The sequence below is a fragment of the Anser brachyrhynchus genome (genome assembly GCF_964034855.1).
Source record: "Anser brachyrhynchus genome assembly, chromosome: 1".
In the NCBI taxonomy this organism is placed as follows: Eukaryota; Metazoa; Chordata; class Aves; order Anseriformes; family Anatidae; genus Anser; species Anser brachyrhynchus.
The window spans coordinates 95,763,136-95,781,243 of record NC_137694.1 but is presented as its reverse complement, the minus strand read 5'-3'; the positions used below and the strand labels follow the sequence as shown (position 1 = coordinate 95,781,243).

Below are 18,108 nucleotides of genomic sequence, written 5' to 3'. Positions count from 1 at the left end.
TCTGTACTTACAATAATAAATAAATAAATAAAAGAAATTTATCAGAAAAAACATATATAAAAGTAGAGTGAGTTTTCAGAGGACAGCCATAATCTATGCAAACATGTATGCTACAGCACAGGATGGTGAGATGATTTCCCTCAAATGTTACATGAAGTTGATGGCAAAGCCAGGAACAGAATGCAAATCTTGTTTATGTGGTACAACATCAATAAACCCATGTGTGGCTTTTCTGCTTATTTACTGTACGTGTCTCTAAGTCTACTTACTTTTCACATACTGATTATGCAAGACTGAGGTATGCTTTTCCCACACTTGGACGTGTGACATGTAACTGCTTGTTGTTATCACGGTGTGAATTACCATGAGTGGGAACCGTACCTCTGAACAGCCTGACTTTGTTCAGCTACAATCCTAAGCCTTTAGGCTGCTTGCAGCTAGAGTATGTCACTTATGAACGCCTTGTGGCCAAATAAGACAAATTCCACCTCCCCTTACTACTCTCCAAGTGCCCATGGCACCGAACCCCTCAACATAAATTTTGTGTGATGTTAGACGCACAGAAACGAACAGCCATCCAGCAACCCCTGTAGCAGCACACAATTAGGGGATCTTAAACAGGCCAAGAAAGAGAAGCCACTGCTGTACTACCCCCTGCTTTGCATGTGGAAGATTCCTGTTTCTCAGGACATTGTAAAAAAGAAAAAAAAAGAAAAAAACACACAAAAAAAACTTGTCCCACACAGAGCCCAGGAAAGCAGTCAGCACAATACAGTTCCCACTGCCCTCCCCATTTGCTTTGCTTTGTAGGGAAACGGGCTTGTATGACCACAGTATCTGCCTGCATGTATATGTCAGTGTGCTGATCCCAGAATTTTAGTTTAGACCTACAGTCATATTACAACAGCATTTGACAAAGGGACAGAGAAAGCAAACTCTTGCAAGTTCTTACAAGTTTATGAAAATTATCAGGGAGGCGATGCTGTAATTCTCCCGGCTGAAGGAGTGGCTGGCACGTGAGGTCCCAGAGAGCATGGAGAATCCCAACAAATTCCTCAGCCATGGGAAAAGTTTCAGCTGCGGCTCACAATCAACCACTGGACACAAATTTATAGGAAAGTAGGCATAGTCAGCCCCACTGTTCAGAAAACTACTTGTCTGGCTAGGCAGTCATTGGAAGACATAATTATGCGAATGATTTATTCTATTTTTTCCTCTAAGAAATCTTTCCCAGCACTGAAGAAGGAGGGAGCAAAATGGTGGGTGACAAACACATTCGCTAGCACAAGAAGTACCTTTATAAAAGCAGATTTTGTGCTTTCTAATTTAAGAAGAAAAAAGCCAGTGACAGGGTGTGGCAAGAGATCCTGTTAGTTTCTAAGCTAGTTATTTTCAAATGTGTTGCATGTATATGCTTTCAAAACACAGAAATGCGTAACTTCTGGAAGGAGCACCGAGGCCGAGCTGACATACATGTTTGGGGATAGGGAGCTTATCTTCTTAAGGTCTGCACATGAGAGCAGAGAGATCTACTGCAAATGTCTTGATCACCAGCACTGGCTGTGGCTGTTTAAGGGGAGAAGGGGCAGACTGACCCCATTATCACCCCCATCCAAGATCTGTCCCTTAGTCGCCCTTGCCCTTTGCAGCCCCAGTGAACCAACCTGGCAATGCCCCATGACTCGTGCTGTTTACCCCTAACCTTGCTCCTGACAATCCAAGGCAGTCACAGAGGAAACACAAGGCACTGACCTGGCAAATCTGCAGGCACTTGTGGGAAGCAGGCAGTGACCTTTTCAGCCAGCAGAACTACTGCAGAAAGACAGTGCTTGAGCAAACCTTAACACATAATTGAAAACTTCCCCACTGGCACAATAATGAAAGGGAAGTCTATTTTCCACCAGCAGTTTACTGTTTGAGGGTGTAACCTGAGTACAAAAGGATGTATGAACTTCAGCTTCCGGGCTGGAAGAGTCATGACAGAACCACAGCACACACGCTCATTTGTCCCGTCAGGAGTTCACTCAGACTTGGCCATGCACGTGCCAGGTTGTCCTCCACAGCAGCACTTCTCTGAGAGTCAGGTATTTAACAACGTTGACAGCACTTGGGACACAGGCAGCACAAAACAGAGGATGGGAGGCTCAGACACCCTGAGGGCTGTGAGGCACTGGCACGGGCTGCCCAGAGAAGCTGTGGATGCCCCATCCCTAGAGATATTCAAGACCAGGTTGGACGGCTTTGGGCAACCTGGTCTGGTGGGGGGTGTCCCTGCCCATGGTAGGGGGTTGGAACTGGATGGTCTGTAACGTCTCTTCCGACACAAACCATCCTGTGATTCTGTGACACATCGCTGTGCTGCGCAGAAGGTCTCCGTGGTTAGTGAGAACAGTCTTGCCATGCTTTCTCTTGAACCTTTGTCCTCCAAGAATCTGAACAGACAGTATGGCAGGAGAGCTGCGGGCTCCGTGCAGCACCATCCACATAGAACTCTCTCAACTCTGACAGGCTTGGGGCTGTGACTGTGTCCCTGGGGAGCCTGCTCCAGTGCGCAACAACCCTCTCAGTGAAGAACCGCAGCTCCCACATGCCTCTCCTGCATCAAGTCTTGATACCTAATACCACTGCCCCTTTTCCATGCCCATACAGCTTCCTTTAACTACCCCCCGTAAAACCATGAATACTGTTTTTCACAAGTAGAAATTACCCACATCGACGTAATTCTTATATCACTTTCATAATATTAAAAAAAAGCTTGCAGTCTCTTGCCAGCAATAAAAGATGTCAACATCACCAAAAAGCGATCTAGCTATTATGAATGTAAGCGATAGCACTAAAAATATCTTTGTACTCCAACCCTCCATTACTCAATCTCTATCTATAAATACTTTAATGGGATTTATTCCATTTATTTTCTAGTTTCCCAGGTGATGACATGACAGACCTTCAACCTGGTCTTGCGCAACAAGCATAGGAGAGGTCAAAGAATTGGCAATAACAAACTGTTTGAGAGCCAGCAACAGCAAGAGGGAGTTCAGATACTTGATGACAATGCACTAACACAAATATATGTTTCCCTTCGCAAGGACTCCAGCATTAAAAAAAAAAAAAGGGGGGGGGGGAAAAGTTTTAGGAAGAGATCCTTCACGCCATTATCTCCTAGACTGTTTGATCTGGTTACCTAACTACAGTCTGAATGACTGGCATTTATCTGCAACTAACCTGCGAGAAGGACGAAGATCTGGTGTATCAAGTCTGCAGGATGGATCACAATACAACAATTCCTACATCTCTGAAATTTGTAATAAACAATCTGGCAAAGACCTCAGTTAAATGTTTTTGCCCTGTTCTTCACATGCAATTGCACTCCCCAAATCGACAGCCATTTCTCTATTTAGGATTTCGGGACGAATCATCCCATCTCCTGTCGTACAAGGCTTTGAGCATGCTTGCCACTGCCAGCATGCCCACTGTGTGCTTCCTCTGTTGCATGCCATGTGCCAACTGCTCAAGTGAAGCTCTTCTGGTGGGGCTGGGTCATGACACTGGCAGTGAACTTGTGCTCCAGGGGGAATGCATAGCAAGCCAAATCCCTGATGTGAGAAGTGTGCCAGAAAGATGGGGATGGGAGAATGCTTCTCCCCAGTACTAATGAGAATTTGAAAAGGCTTGACTTTGACATAGAGAAATGAAAGGGCTCTTTTTTTCTTTTCTTAATATACTCCTCTGTTCACACACTCCTGCACAGCAACGTGACAATCCTTCATGGGAAGCTCAACAAAACACTTCAACTTCTCTTTGCCAGGGACAGCTTGGTTAGGTTACCAGAACACAGGAATCTACATGGAAGAAAAAAGCAGCAAAATGTTTATAAAACGTCCATTTAAATCCAGGCTGGTGCTCCGTGCTCAGTAACACCTTGCGTGGCTGCTCCTGTCAGTGAGGCAACAGAAGAGGTGTTATTAAGGGCCTGTTCTTCAGCCATGCTCTAAAATCCCCCAGTATTAAGCAAGCCTGCCCGTCAGCCACCTTGTTCTGCTTGCAAGCAAACCCAACTCAAGTAACCTGAGTAGACATTAGCAACTCAACACTCACCGCAGTTTCATGTCGTGGTCTGACCAAGCGGCACAAGCACTTAACCACAACCTTTAACAACAGCAATGCTACGCATACTAATCCCTCACTGATATTTCATGTCAGCTCCCAACATGAATCAGCACAGACAGCGATGGATTTGGCTTAACAAGCCGAGTCAATTGTGCTTGCACTTTTTTGGAGCAAGGGAGCTTATCGTTCCTAGCGAAATCACAGAAGGATGCTGACTGCAGCCTGCCAACCTCCTCCCAGTGGTGCCTTGCCAGGGCTAACGTGCAGCCGGGCCGTCGCCACTAGGGCTGCCCGAAAGGCTTGGACATTCCCTTCGGGGAAAAACACCTCAGGAGTTGATGTCATTTACACGTTACCTGACTCTGATGAGCAAACTTGCCCGCGGCCAAGCACAACACAACAGTGACACTTTGAAAGAAGTGTTCAGGACGTGTTTTTCATTACCACAGTCAGCCCAAACACTCCATGGCCTCCACCTTATCCCACTGTGCCACAGCCATTAACAAGCTGTAGGGATAGCGACACATGGATGACGAAAACATTCCACCAGCAGGCTGGACTACACTGAAAATCTTGTGGGAATGTCAAGTTAGATATTTTCCATACCCTGAAGTGCTTTCTTGTGGCACATTAGACTTTCCAATCCTTTTCTTTTTTTTCTTTAATTAACTACTGTGCTCGAGCTTCCTGGGGCTTCTTTTTTGCAGCAAGGCAGAACTTCAGAAGTCTAGAAAAATAAAAAAGCAATAACTCTTCAAATATTTTTCCCACCAAAAAGAAAGCATTTTTCCTCATATCCTCTGATTGTTTCCCCCTGTATCTTCCATGTTCTAAAATACTGACAGCATAAACAGACGGCCTAACTAATCAGAACCTCAGTCACAACAACCACAAAGAACTCAAAACATTAAATGCCGATGCCACAGGTTTCTAACACCAGCTCTGCTCGGAAGAACTGCTGTATTCTTGCATGATCAAACCTTAATACAGCGTCAAATTTCTCAGATATCCAGTGGGTGAGATGAATGAAATATAAGCTCAAAGATCTCAGGTCCAGGGCGAGGTGAAATCCTGAGGCAGTGTGGCATAGCAATGTGTGCAGCCAAGAGGGCACAGGAAAATAATTCATTTGACTTCTCCATCCAGAAAGGCTTTGAGAGGTATCCACAGCTGCTGGCTTAACAGAAGGAGCTGTGGATGACATCTATCCAAAGCAAGGCTCCTACTCACTCATCTAGAATAGAAGCAAAAGTCTTTTAACCACCTCATTTAAAAGCAAAATTATTGGAGGATGACTGTTCTTGTTGGGCATGCCAATAAACTGATAGATATGCCAGCACTTACGGACTTGGCTATCTCTAGGCAGGACATTGCACAGTGTCACTTCTAAAACAAGGTCAGTTATTTCCTTCCAACTGGTATGTGAAAGCTGCCAATAGCAATAACAAAAGTATTCAAGAAGGAAAAAAGAAGCACAAACATGAGGATTAGCTGGAAATTTAGACAGTAATTTTTTATTACTATTACTATTTTTAATTGCAAACGGAGTCAGAACACATTCTCTTAGTGACAATGTAATTTAAGCAGTCTATTATTCAGTATTATGTCAAACCAACAGACTGCAAGACCTTAACCTCCGTCTCAGGTTCACTCTCCTATCCCACCCCCAATATACTTGTTCCAAAAAAACACTATATTTAATCCCTGAGTGTATAAAACAGATAACATAAATGCTATTGTACTCAACTTTAGGGAATTCTACAGTACTCTTGAAATGTCTAAGGAAACTCCTGCTGGGATAATATTTAAGACTCTAGTCCCCAAAGCAACATTTCTCAAATGACCTCAAGCCTAAAGTTACCTAAGTTGCATCAAAGCTGCTCAGACATGTTGTTGCTGGCATCAGCTCAAGTTCTTTTAAAACATAGTTGAGATGTGCAATAAATAGAGAACAATGAAGTCAGCACATGTGAAAGAATTTAAAAAGTTGCCTATCAGAAAAAACAAGGCAGAGTTTGCATGTAAATGTGAGCAATAATTTTAAAGGGTGTCTGAGTGCCCTGCTCGCTTGCAACCTGCTCAGCCGTTACGCTCTTCTAAGTATTGCATGTCCTACCCTTTAGCTGTGTTAAGATGCTACTGATCCAGATACCAAGATACATGTTAATACACAACCTGCCAGAGGTGTTTGAAATTCCATCTGATCCTCATCAAAGAACAAAATTCCTTGCCCTTATTACAGTGTGTAAAAAGTTACCAAATGCCCCAGAGCAGGATGGCTACCTCCCTTGAACACCGTCTTCCCCACATCATAATACCATCAGCGTCAGGTGAACTATATGGGTTCCCCATGCTATCTTCATCTTTCAATAGTGGCTTTGAACCAAGAATTTTACTATTGAAGAACAAGTACGGAAGGGCTGAATCCCAAGATAAGTAAGCAGCAGGGCTGACCTCATAAGCTGTTCCCTAGGGCATACCATTGGGATTGCATGAGGTTCCTGGAAATATATGAAAAAGAGACATTGAGGTTTTACCATTCATAGGCAGGAAGTAAACAATGTTTAGCAAGAATTAAATGCACTTATTATTCAAAGAAATTTAATACACATACAGACCAGGCTGGGGTTAAAGTGATACTCAGATCCAATATGGGAACACAGCAGGAGCAGGTTATAGCAAAATCCACCCGTGTAGCTTACGCACATGTGCACACTTGTGAACATTTATAGAAAACTACAGGCACAGCTAACCAACGTTGAAGAAACATGGGCACTACATTAGAAAAATAAGAATTACAGAAGCACTTAGTGTTGTTCAAATCCACTCCCAGAGAATTTAGGAGGAAAAAAATATCACCAAACCTTCAAAACAAACAATCCACTTCAGTGGGAAGAAAATCAAGCTAGTGATGAGTACTTCTGAATACCCTCTCATCCTACTAAAATGCTTTGCAGAGAACAAGCCGTGTGAGCCATGAAGCATTTCATCTTTTGTCTGCTTTGAGGTCACATGCTGAGGAGCCTCACCCCTGAGTTTCCCCCTTAACACATGGAAGAAATCTACTGTAATATATTTGAAGTATGAGCTTTAATCATTCTCTAATACTGAAGATTATCCTTCTGTTCTAATTTGCCATAGACTTTCGAGGCAAATTCATTGTATAATGAAAAGTTTCAGAAACACCAACAATACAGAAGTGCCTAGAATTTACTGCCTATCACTGCAGGAAGCCACAATCCTATACTGAAATTTCTTCAGATTTTTTTCCTGTTGTGATGACCTCAAGGACAAGTACTCTGAACCTTAAAACAAAGGCACCTCACCTGCCTAAGCTGCAGCATTAGGGCCCACAGTTGGAGGTGTTAGACACAGTCCTTATTTTGCATACTCCACTATAAGCTCACGTGGACCAGACTAATGGTACATATCAAAGACAATAGGGGTCTTGCACTGGGCCTCTGCCATCTAGATTGCTGGAAAACTCCACTAATTTCACACTAACTAGCACTAAATTAATGGATCACCAATTGTATTTTAGGCTGCCCTCTCAGGCTTAAAATGAAGTAAAATCAGAACAACGATACTGAACCAGCAGAACATCTGAGTGAATATGCCAACAGAAAATATTGTATTGATCTTTTTATTCCTCTGCTTGGTTTAAGAAGGTTTAGACGTTTAGATTATCCCCTCTAGTTTTTTTTCCCCAGTAAGCTGCAGCTGAGGAAGACTGAAGTACTCAATACTTTGAGCTCAACATTGCTGTGTTTTTCCCCCTTAGAGATAAATTAACTACTAAGAAAGAAATCATCTTAAAAGTACAATACTCATTTTCTTCTAGTATCTTACACCAGAATAACTCAAAAAGCTGCATGTACTTTTTAATGCACTTATCAACCACAAATCCGGAAAACTGGACTTGCAACTACTGAGTCTTTCACAAGAGCTATCAGTTCTTGGTGAAAAACCTTTTTTTGTTTGTTTGTTTTCAGGAACCAAAAGAAATAGCTTTTGGGACCCCAGAAAGAGAAAGAAAATCAGCTTTTAATCAGTCCCATCTCATGCAGCCAAAGTCTCACCTCTGTCTAATAAGGAAAAAATGCTCTTGATGTAGCCACACTGCACTACACTGGGATCTGGGTGTTATTCTGGTGCATGGACTGCTTGATTCACAAAACCCTGAAATTCTATGAAAAAGCTGATGGGTCAAACATCTTCATGTGTCACATACACCACCAGGGCACTGAGAACCTCTCAGCTGTGAGTGCAAACAGTACAGAACTTAAGTATCCACATTAGGATTTGCAAGAGAACAGACAACCAGTCCCAATGTGTCCCAAGGCTGATCTGTTGTTCCATCACCCTGGCTTTATAATCCTAAATAGAATTGAAATAAACCCAGCTCAAAGCAAGGTTCTGAAAATTCAGCATACTAAAAAGTTGTTCTAATGTCCTAAGAGGCGCATATAAAACATGAAAACAAATATTAGCAATTAGGTTTTAGGGACTGTGATCTCACACATGAAAAAAAAAAAAACATTTTCAACCTAAGTCAATGGAATTATATCCATTGACATGAAAACACAACATGGCACTCAAAAAAAATACCATAAATCTTAAAATCCCCAGATACAACCTCTGTGGCCAGTGTCTATATTAGCCACATGTGCATTATCCTGAAAGGAGGTTTCAATTATTTTTATAGTGAGATAATGTTCCCTTGACTATCTTAAAGTCTTAGTAGCACATAACAATTAAATTTCATTCTTTAGAAGACAATAGCAAACATCTGCAACTTTGAATCTATTCAAGAACTAGCAATTTTCCCATTTTCTTCCTGAGAAGGGTGACATCTCTCTGACTTTTCCACAATACCATAAAGCTACTGACAAGCTACATACAAGAATTTGAGGGGGAAGCAGGGGGAAGTCTTCTCTGACGCCAAGTCCAAGCTGGAAGTTTTGCACTTTGCCAGTTGCAAGAAAAATGGGAAACAAAACACTTCATTTGTAATAAAGTATCAGCTAACACCCTTAGCAGAAGGAAACCCAGACCTCACCAGCCAAATCTGACTTTCACTCTGTGAACTAAAAATATATTTGCAGAGGTTTGTTAATATGGTTGACCTCAAAATTTGGAACTTTCTTCCTTCCAGATGCAAAATAGCTCAAGATTCTGCGTTTTCAGGGATAGATCCAAAGGCCCCTCTACCGTCTAGTCCCTACTGAATTTAATCACCAAGCATTAGCGAATACAGCCAATTCTAGAAACTAAGGAACCAGTTATCCCCACTTTTGGATATAAAACTGAGCAGTTAGTCTCTTCTGTGTTTTCTATGATATACTTTACAGTACTGCTATGCAAGCTTTAGCACATTGCATGATGCCAACACTGACCTTTCCCAGCAAAGCTCTCCTCTGTTTGATCCTAATAATTAGAGGAAAGAAAATAGGACAATTATCAGGACAGAGATCAAATTTAGGTTCTTCTTTCCTCATCTCCACTTTTAAGATGATGTTAAAAACCACAAAAAGGTATGAGACTACACATATTTAGTAATGAAGAGAAGCACCGAAAAGGTACCATGAAGGTGGCTATAAAAAAAGACTACCTAAAGCTTGTTTCACCAGAGGAGAAACTGACATATATATTAGCCAGCAACAGCACTACAAGTCAAGCTGAATGCTCACAGCTAATCCAAACTGCAATTTGATTTGTCTGTGCTAGAAACTGAAGAAAAAATATTTCAGGTTGTTGGCTGTTTCTTTTTTTTTTTTTTTTTTTTTAAAGTTACTGTCCAGTAACTAAGGATTGCTTGGATGACATCATTGTAATGTTTACCATGCCATGACTGTGTGTAGGAACACTCAGGCAAGCCACATTCCTTTCAGGACTTCCAGCACCAGCAGCAGTGTCCTCAGACCTTCTTCCCTATGGGCATGTGATTAAAAGAATCAGTGGATCACACCAGTTTCTTTAAAATGTATAATTATCTAATTTTCCTAGCAAAACCTCAGGGCAAACAGACAGGAAGGTTAGTTGTGTTTGCGCATAAAGAAAATAGACTCAATTTACTGGAGAATGATGTTCTCTTTCTCCTCTAAATGACGGTTCACCTGCATGGTTACCGTTAGTATGTCCTTCCCCTGCCTACCTCACCTGAAATAGGGTATCTGAAAGTCCAGCAGCACAGTGACCACTGAGCCCTTTTGCAGCAAAACCCAAATCCCACCTGATGTCCTTTACAACAGTGCTTAGCAGAGATGCACACCTTGTAAGCAGCCCTGCAGATCTTGGGACAGGGAATATTCATTTAGAGAAGCTAATGGAGGTTACTTGCATTCACGGAAGGAAAGAATCCCAGTCCCCACTAGCAGCTCTAGCACACTAATATCAATGTACAAATTACAATCTGCCACACAATGGGACCACCTCCAAGCAGAGCCAGTGGTATAGAAGAGCCTTTTTAACACAGAAATGTAGAGCAATTCATTCTCCTACAGCTTAAACTCATTGTGGGTGGCTGGAGAAAGCATACTTTCTACCAGCAATATGGACAATCTTCAGGCAAGGATGTTAGCGCCTGAGAAGAGGGGAGGGGAGCGAAGGAAACCAGCTTCATTTCCTGACATGACATGGAACTTGACGTGCTTTTCAAGGCAGTTAGTCAGTCCAGGAGAAATGCTACATCTGGGAAAATGGCTGTGTAATGGGGACACAGCACTGAGAAGGTCAGCCTCAACCTCTTCAGATTTCCTTTTTTTAGCAGAAATCATGCCCCCCCCCCCCCCCCCAAAACCTAATCCTCTTCAAAATATAAGGGAACAGGCAGCCTTGCATTCATTTTCTTGTGAGAAATTCCAAGACCCAATTAAGTTACCAGAGATCTATACCAGATCATTCAGAAACTGAACTATAACCTGCAGTTACAGAGGCAAAGATGATGCATTTCTACATGTGTATTAGCACAGAAACGTACAGTGTAACACAGATTCAGAAAAACAAACCTCCTTTTAGATGTAGGGCTGAAATGACCTCAAAACAAAAATTATCCAGATTAAATAGGCACCTTTTGAAGCCCCAGATATGAACCTGTGACCCCTGGCTGACAGTGTGGACGTGTGGAGAACCACGAGGGCTCGACAAGCACACCTCGCGGCCTAGTGTCCCCTGAAGCCACTGAATGAGACTTGCTAAGAACAAGGATTTAAACCAGGCTGTGGGAGCATGGCTCACCAAGAATAGGGTGTCTGTGGGGCAGCAGACAGCCCAGTGATGTGCACTGCACAGAAGATCAGGCCAGTGGAGTCACAGAAAGCGGCAGGGCTGGAGGGGCTCTCACCCACACAGCCAGGCAAGGCTCCACCAGGCCCTGCCTGACTGGTGCAAACCCAGGACAGGACGGACCTGAACAGGCTGAAGGTATGAAGGATCAGGAGCGCAGGGAGATGCAGATACGTGGGATGACCTACAGGGAACACAGCGTCTGCTTTCCAAAACTACCCAGTGAGTCACCAGGGTGGAAAATACAGCGTCTGCTCTAGTCCTTCTGAGGAAGGAGCCATTTGCAAGGCTCTAATTGGCCTCAGTGGGGATCCCTCGTTAGTCATCACGGTTCGCTGTGAAGCGGAGGTACTTTCTGTGAATGGCCAAACCACAGCGATGAAACAGATTTCTTCAAGACTGAGAGACGTGAAGCAATCCCCTGCCACAACAAAGATACTATCAGCTACTGTCATCATTCTGCATTTTCATTTGTGAGCGAAGATGCTCAGTCTGACCGCTTCTGTGTCAAACGGAAGAAAATGGCCTGCTGAGAAGGAAGCTTTGGATTTTTTCTTGGCAATGCGCTCTGGCCCTGGGCTCCAAACTCTGACACACCACATGTAAGCAGATTATGCTCTTCACCCAGCATACAAGGAGCTGCATCTCCTCAGCAAGAAATGGAGCTCTCATAGCTAACATCTAGCTACAACGCAGCTATGTAAAAAAACAAAACCAAACCAAACCCAGAGACTGGAAACTGAGCCATCAAACAGGCAACATGTATTAAAAGCTACAAAGATGGTAAAAACATTAAAATTCACAAAAGAAGCGACATTAATCGGAAAGGCTTGGGTAACCTCCAGCAAAGAGCAGCAAATCACAAGCGAGCTCTGTCTTGTCAAGACAAGAAGAGGAGGCAGCAGGCGAGGGCAGCACCATCCACTCGCTGCCAGTGCACAGGACACAGAGTAGGGAGGTTGACTGGGATCGCTCCTTGTAGGCATGGCTAGCTCCAATGTGTCTCCAGCTCCAAGGGCTGCATGCACACGCACAAAGGGACAAGATACCAACAGGCAATTGTGCATGAGCACAATTGTGGAGAGCATGCTTTCCCCCTGCCAGATATAGCTTAGAGTTGCAGCTGTTTGATTTTTACCTCATTTCAAAGACTAGCTAGCACATTAGGACAAATTCCCGAGGCATGGTGATTCACTGGCAAGGATGAAGGGTCCCAGCAGGATTCTCCATGCATAGGGATGAAACTTCTGTAGCTTTTCTTCCAGGGTCCCCCTTGACATTCATCTAACATATGCCATACTTAAAGTCACAACACTCCTGAGCACATATGTATAATAGTCTGGCAGATTACACTATTCTGTGGTTCACTTCTTCTCCAGAGAATTTACAGTTTCGGATATTTTTGTAACTTCAGCATAGCTAATGAGCAGTTCAACAGTTCCCCCAGTTCTGAGCTCTTCTTGTACAGTCCAGTAAAAGAAACTACTGGGAAGCAGTCACACATTTTTAATTTAAGAGGAAATTCAAGAGATCTTTGATTCTCTGAAGAATTCCCCCAGCCATTTTGATACATGGGGGATATACAGAACCACGAGGAAGCAATAGTTTATCCTAAACCAGAAACTGCACTTTTCTTTCACTGGGGAGGGGAAGGAATGAGGGGAATTAACAGATCATGCATTCATTACAAATACCAGACATCTGAAAAACAGAATGAAAATAGATTGACTAAACTTTTCTGTAGTCACTGTCAAAGGAAACGAGTACAATTACCTAGAAACAAAGCATCTATACAGTACCAGTACTGTGTGATTTGGTTTTGTTACACTGTGTGTAATGCAGAGCAAAGCAGTCCCTCAATCTGAAGAATTTAATCCAGAACAAATCCAAATGCAGAACAAGTAAAGGTAGCAAAGAGTTTAAAAGTTTTTTTTTTTTTTTTTTAAAAAGGATGTTTGTCTTATACAAGCCAATGATGTATAGTTAGGTGGCTTATTATGAGGTTATGCCTTGTTTTCATATTTGTTTTATTCAAAGTATAAATGAAAAAATATATATTCAGGCACAAACGTGCCTATAACAACATTTATTCATAGCACATCTGTTTCACTCTCCTTTTAACTTACTTTTGAACTCTAGTTCCTTAGATGCCTTTCAATGAAAAAGATGGCCAAGTTTGCATATTCACTTGAGCTGATTTCCAGGAAGCATGTAAATAGGAGCTCATTACAGCTGGCTCCCAGTAACACCCTCTGAACATTCTGTGGGGACAGCTGTAGAAACCCACCACTGCTCTTAGCCATCAACAAACAAGAGTTGGGGAGAAATTGCTTTTTTTCTATCTTGCACTCAAAGAGGACAAAAGCTCGTCATGTGCAAGACAATACACAGCTCTTAGTTGTGGCTGAAGTTTGTGTTACATTACATTGACATAGCTGCAGAAAAGTAAGCAGAAAAGCAATAAATTATATTCCTAAGAAAGCAGCAGCCACCCAAGAAATGAACTAGTACAATAGCAAGACCTTGCATCACCAGGTGTTTTAGGTCATGAATGCAAGCAAGCAGGAAGAGTGTTGGGTAAGCAAACACCTCATTTAAGCTTCATAAGCTCAAAGTATGTGAAATTTCACAAACTCTTCCCCAGCGCGATGTTTAATTGGTTCACCCAACTAAATGACTCCAGGATGAACCTGAGATACCGTAAAGGAAATAAATTGCCCTTCTCTTAGCACAGACGCTACAGACAAGGAAGTAAAGGAAGAGTCTTCATAAAAACGCTGTAAGCAGCTCCGTCTACTTAGGCCTAAAACCTCACTGCCCTGCAACTCTCTGTAGTGTATGTTAAAACCGATCGGGTCCTTATTTTCTCCTGAGCTCCTCACCCTGAATCTGCCAACTCTTTCCATCCTTTAGCTAGCCCCGATTGCTCCCATCTCTCTCTCACACACCTCGATGCCATTAGCTCTGCTAGCCTACTGGGGGTCTTCACCGTGCCTCTGACGTACACAGGAATTCTTCTGTTAGCACAAAGGAATTCTACGGCCAATACGCGTTTATAGCTAAAAGCAATAAACTGAAAATTGAACCGACACAGCAGTTAGATCAATTACATTTTCTTCCAGTGACTAATAATTTCTTTTGTTTTGTGTTTTAAAAGTAAATGAATAACAAGACTTACAGTCAGCTGAAGCATGGAAAAATATTTAATGTGAATTTCCAGAGCGCAGTGTTTCTGAAGCCCTGCCAGTCATGTAGGAGATAGAACACGGCATTACTAATTATTCTCATGTGTAACCACAGTGACGTTATAACACAGGTTATTTAAAGCCTTGTGGGATTCACTAGTATTCTAGGTAAAGTACATTTTAAATGTATTTCCCTGGCCAATGTCTGAAGGGGCATTCCAAAAACTGAAGTGCAAATTTCACAGCCTCTAGCACCGGCAATATACATCCTATAAAACAATCAGAAACTTTCATCTTTTGCAGAATAGCTGGGATCCCATGCCTTTGCAGACAGTTTCATACTTTGCTCCCTAAGCAATAAAAATGTCACAAGAGCTGCTGCTAGCAGGTTGGAAGGAGGTCAGCAACATGAGTGTCAGGGGCTTTTTATTTCCTTTCTTTTAAACTCCTTGGGGAGTCTAGTGATCAAAACTTAGCAAAGTGCATAAATATGTTGCGTAACAGGATTGTTAGATCTGTTGGCTTCATATTAGAAAGGCTATAAAACAAAATTCCTATTATGGATATTTCTTGATGTTTGGTAGTAAGTCATGCATTCCCACTACAGATAGTCATTTTCATCCTCTTGCTGTTAAGATCTCATTAAAGAGCATTGTTGCAATACTTTCACAAAATTACTGTAATTTGGGAGTTTTACTTTTGGAAAAAAATGTAACAGAATAATTAACATGTTGATCAATTCCACTCACTCTCTTAATTAATGCCAAAACAGCTGGAAGGCCTGAAGCATTAACCACTTGCTTGCTTTAGCTATTACATTGAGAGTGTGACCTATTTCTACAACATCAGCACTACCAGAAGCCAGAATCTTCCTGCACTTCTAGCCACAAGATCTGCTTGAATGGCCAGTGCAGACTTGCAAGAGCATCTGAGATAAAGATTTATCTTACTAGAATCATCTTAACTGATATTTCACCACTGACCCACACAAATGGAAAACAGACAAATTTGAAACATGCTCTGTATTTACTCTCAGGTGATGCCTGGGTCAAGCTCAGTAAGCTGGTTTTGATGATCTACGAAGTTCTCTGTACCTCTGTCCTAGCTGCCTAGGGAAAGCCTCATCTCTCCTCTTCTACTGTGATAGCCGGAGATGTGGAATTAGCAGAGACAATCCTCCCACAGCTTTCCTTAACAAATACTAAATCTCTTTGGAGAACTTTTATTTATAGTAACCCACTACTGTGGGCTACTGCGAATCACCAGCAAACCATTTTGAAGCTACACCAGTGTGACTGAGAGAAAAATCCAGCCCAAACATAAGCCCTATCTTAAGCCATAAGCCAAATCTTAGTCACACTGCTTTAAATGGCAAACTTCCTATCGCTTTTGTAGAGACCGAAGTTTAGAACCCAGTTACAGAAATGTATCCATTTAAAAACACAAAAGGAATCTGACATTGATTTTCCTCAATATATACATTAAGGTATTTTGCTACATTTTCACAATGATGTTGAACAATGTTGTAACTGTCAGCCCAAAACTAGAATTTCACATCCCTCAGGATTTCTTACAAAGCATTCCACCCTCCCACTCTCATGGTACTTTACAAACACGTTTTAACATCAATACAACATATCACATGTAACAGACTTCTCTCAAAAAAAATGTTAAGTCACAAATTCTACAGACAGTTTAGCAGTTTTTCTTCTGAACAGCTAAGTCACTCTTCCCCCCAAAATGTAAAGCAGTACTTTAGAACCACACATATAATTTGAATATTATTTCTTAACTTCAGAGAAAATATCAGTACTGAACAACCTTAAAGAAACACTTGGCAAAAAAAAAAAAAGAACTGCTTTGATTTTGCACGAAAAAAGAGAAAATATATTTACAAAAAAATAAAAGATCCACAGCTGAAGGAAAGAAATTAACTGCTTGCACATCTGCTGAATTATGAGTATCTTACTGAACTACACACTCCACAGCTTATCTGACAAGGCTCCACGAATGTCTCTGCTCCAGTGAGAACTGTTAGATGCTTTAAAAGTCTCTAAGGACATGAATATAAATACAAAATGTAAAACTGGGAACCAAAAAACTGCCTCCAAGTCTCTGATATACATATATGAAAAGATCTGGGTTTAATCTCACAAAAGACTGATCTTTAAGCATTGGCAGTAATTTATTGACTACGAAAATGTTTGACTAGCCTGGGCATTACCCAAGGACCTCTTCATTCCTTAAGACGATGTTATATAGCTAAAAGTCTGCTTTAAAAAAAATGAGTCCGTGTGCTTACCATCAAGGAGAAAGCAGAAGAAAAGATCCATTATCAAGACTGATGGTAAACATACTCCATGTCATGTGTGTGGGACAGATAACACTGTAGGAGAAGCAGCAGCTCTGAAGACGGTACCCCAAATAATGCAGCAGAAGCACCGCACATGGGGATAAGTTGTAATCTGCATTCACCAAGGATAGGGATAACAGAACAGAATTACTCATTTCTTAGAAGGGCTTCTAGTTTGTTTTTTGAGCCCAGAAATTGTTCTCTCAGCATAGCTGAATACTTCCTGCTGCCTCTCGTTCTTCAGGTAAAGGGAAATAAAAGCAGCCACATCCATGCTCACATTGTGGCCTCCCAGCTAGTATATGATCACCAACGAGAACCGTGTCCCAGCCACGAAAAATAAAAGCAGAAGGCTAGTTAGAGACAGTGGAGAAAAGCTGCCTACAATAAAGGTAGATGATGTCTAAGAGGAAAAAGTGCCTCTGATAGTAGCTTTTCCCTACTCATGCCGTGAGTTTCACTCCACAGATTGAGTCATGTACTAAATGGAGTGGGACTGAATAGATGCATGTGTTGCAAGTCCTTTTTTAACACTGAGTCAGTGGATCCTGAGAGATGTGAAAGGAACGTGATGGGGGAACCATGGGGTGATTTCACCCTACAGACCGGGGAGCAGTATGTTTCTGAGCATCCACACCACAATTGCTGCAGAGACCTGCAGCAGCTCTAAGCCAGCCCCAGCCCCCTGCCCCGTCCCCAGCACCCCACAGCCCGGGTGTGTGCCCAGCTAGTGCTATGGCAAGTCCTTGCCAAGCTGCTGGCCTCAACAAACTGCAGACAGAACAGAGAGAGAGAAGGAAAGCAACCCCCAAGAGACTTTCACGTGCCTTAGATATGCTCTGGGCTTCTCAGAGTTTACTTCCTTCTCCTTCAGCCTGCACCCGGATAAAGTTGGGAATAGAAATCTCTGCTGAGCATATCATCAACCTCAATAAAACAGGATGCAACATGCTTTTTTGTCATTGCTGGACACAATTTTACATCAAGCCACGTACTAATTTAAACAGTGTCAGGCAATGCTCATCTTTCTACGCTGCTGCACTCATGGATCCGGGTAAGGTGGAGGATGTCCGAGTGATGCCCACATGCCTTCTGCAATCTGGCTCCACTGTTTCTTAAGTTGATGAAGGTGAACAGGGAAGGTGAAAGGTTTAAGACATTGAAAGGAATAAACAGACA

General features: G+C 42.2%; 2 protein-coding genes across 6 annotated transcripts in view; one reads left to right on the top strand and one right to left on the bottom strand.

The window, feature by feature from the left end:
- The window catches only part of CMSS1 (cms1 ribosomal small subunit homolog), a 239,681-nt gene that overhangs the window by 48,646 nt on the left and 172,927 nt on the right, over positions 1 to 18,108 (bottom strand). The window contains exon 1 of one of the 5 annotated variants that reach the window (XM_080565862.1): positions 4,714 to 4,824. The exons of the other annotated variants lie outside the window; for them this stretch is intronic. Within the exon in view, the coding sequence (XP_080421988.1) occupies positions 4,714 to 4,738 (25 nt within the window). The 5' untranslated portion in view covers positions 4,739 to 4,824. Of the gene's footprint in view, positions 1 to 4,713; positions 4,825 to 18,108 lie in introns of those variants that run through there. 5 annotated transcript variants of the gene reach the window in all.
- Positions 1 to 18,108, top strand: part of FILIP1L (filamin A interacting protein 1 like) — a 205,231-nt gene that overhangs the window by 15,962 nt on the left and 171,161 nt on the right. The gene's annotated exons all lie outside the window — the stretch shown is intronic.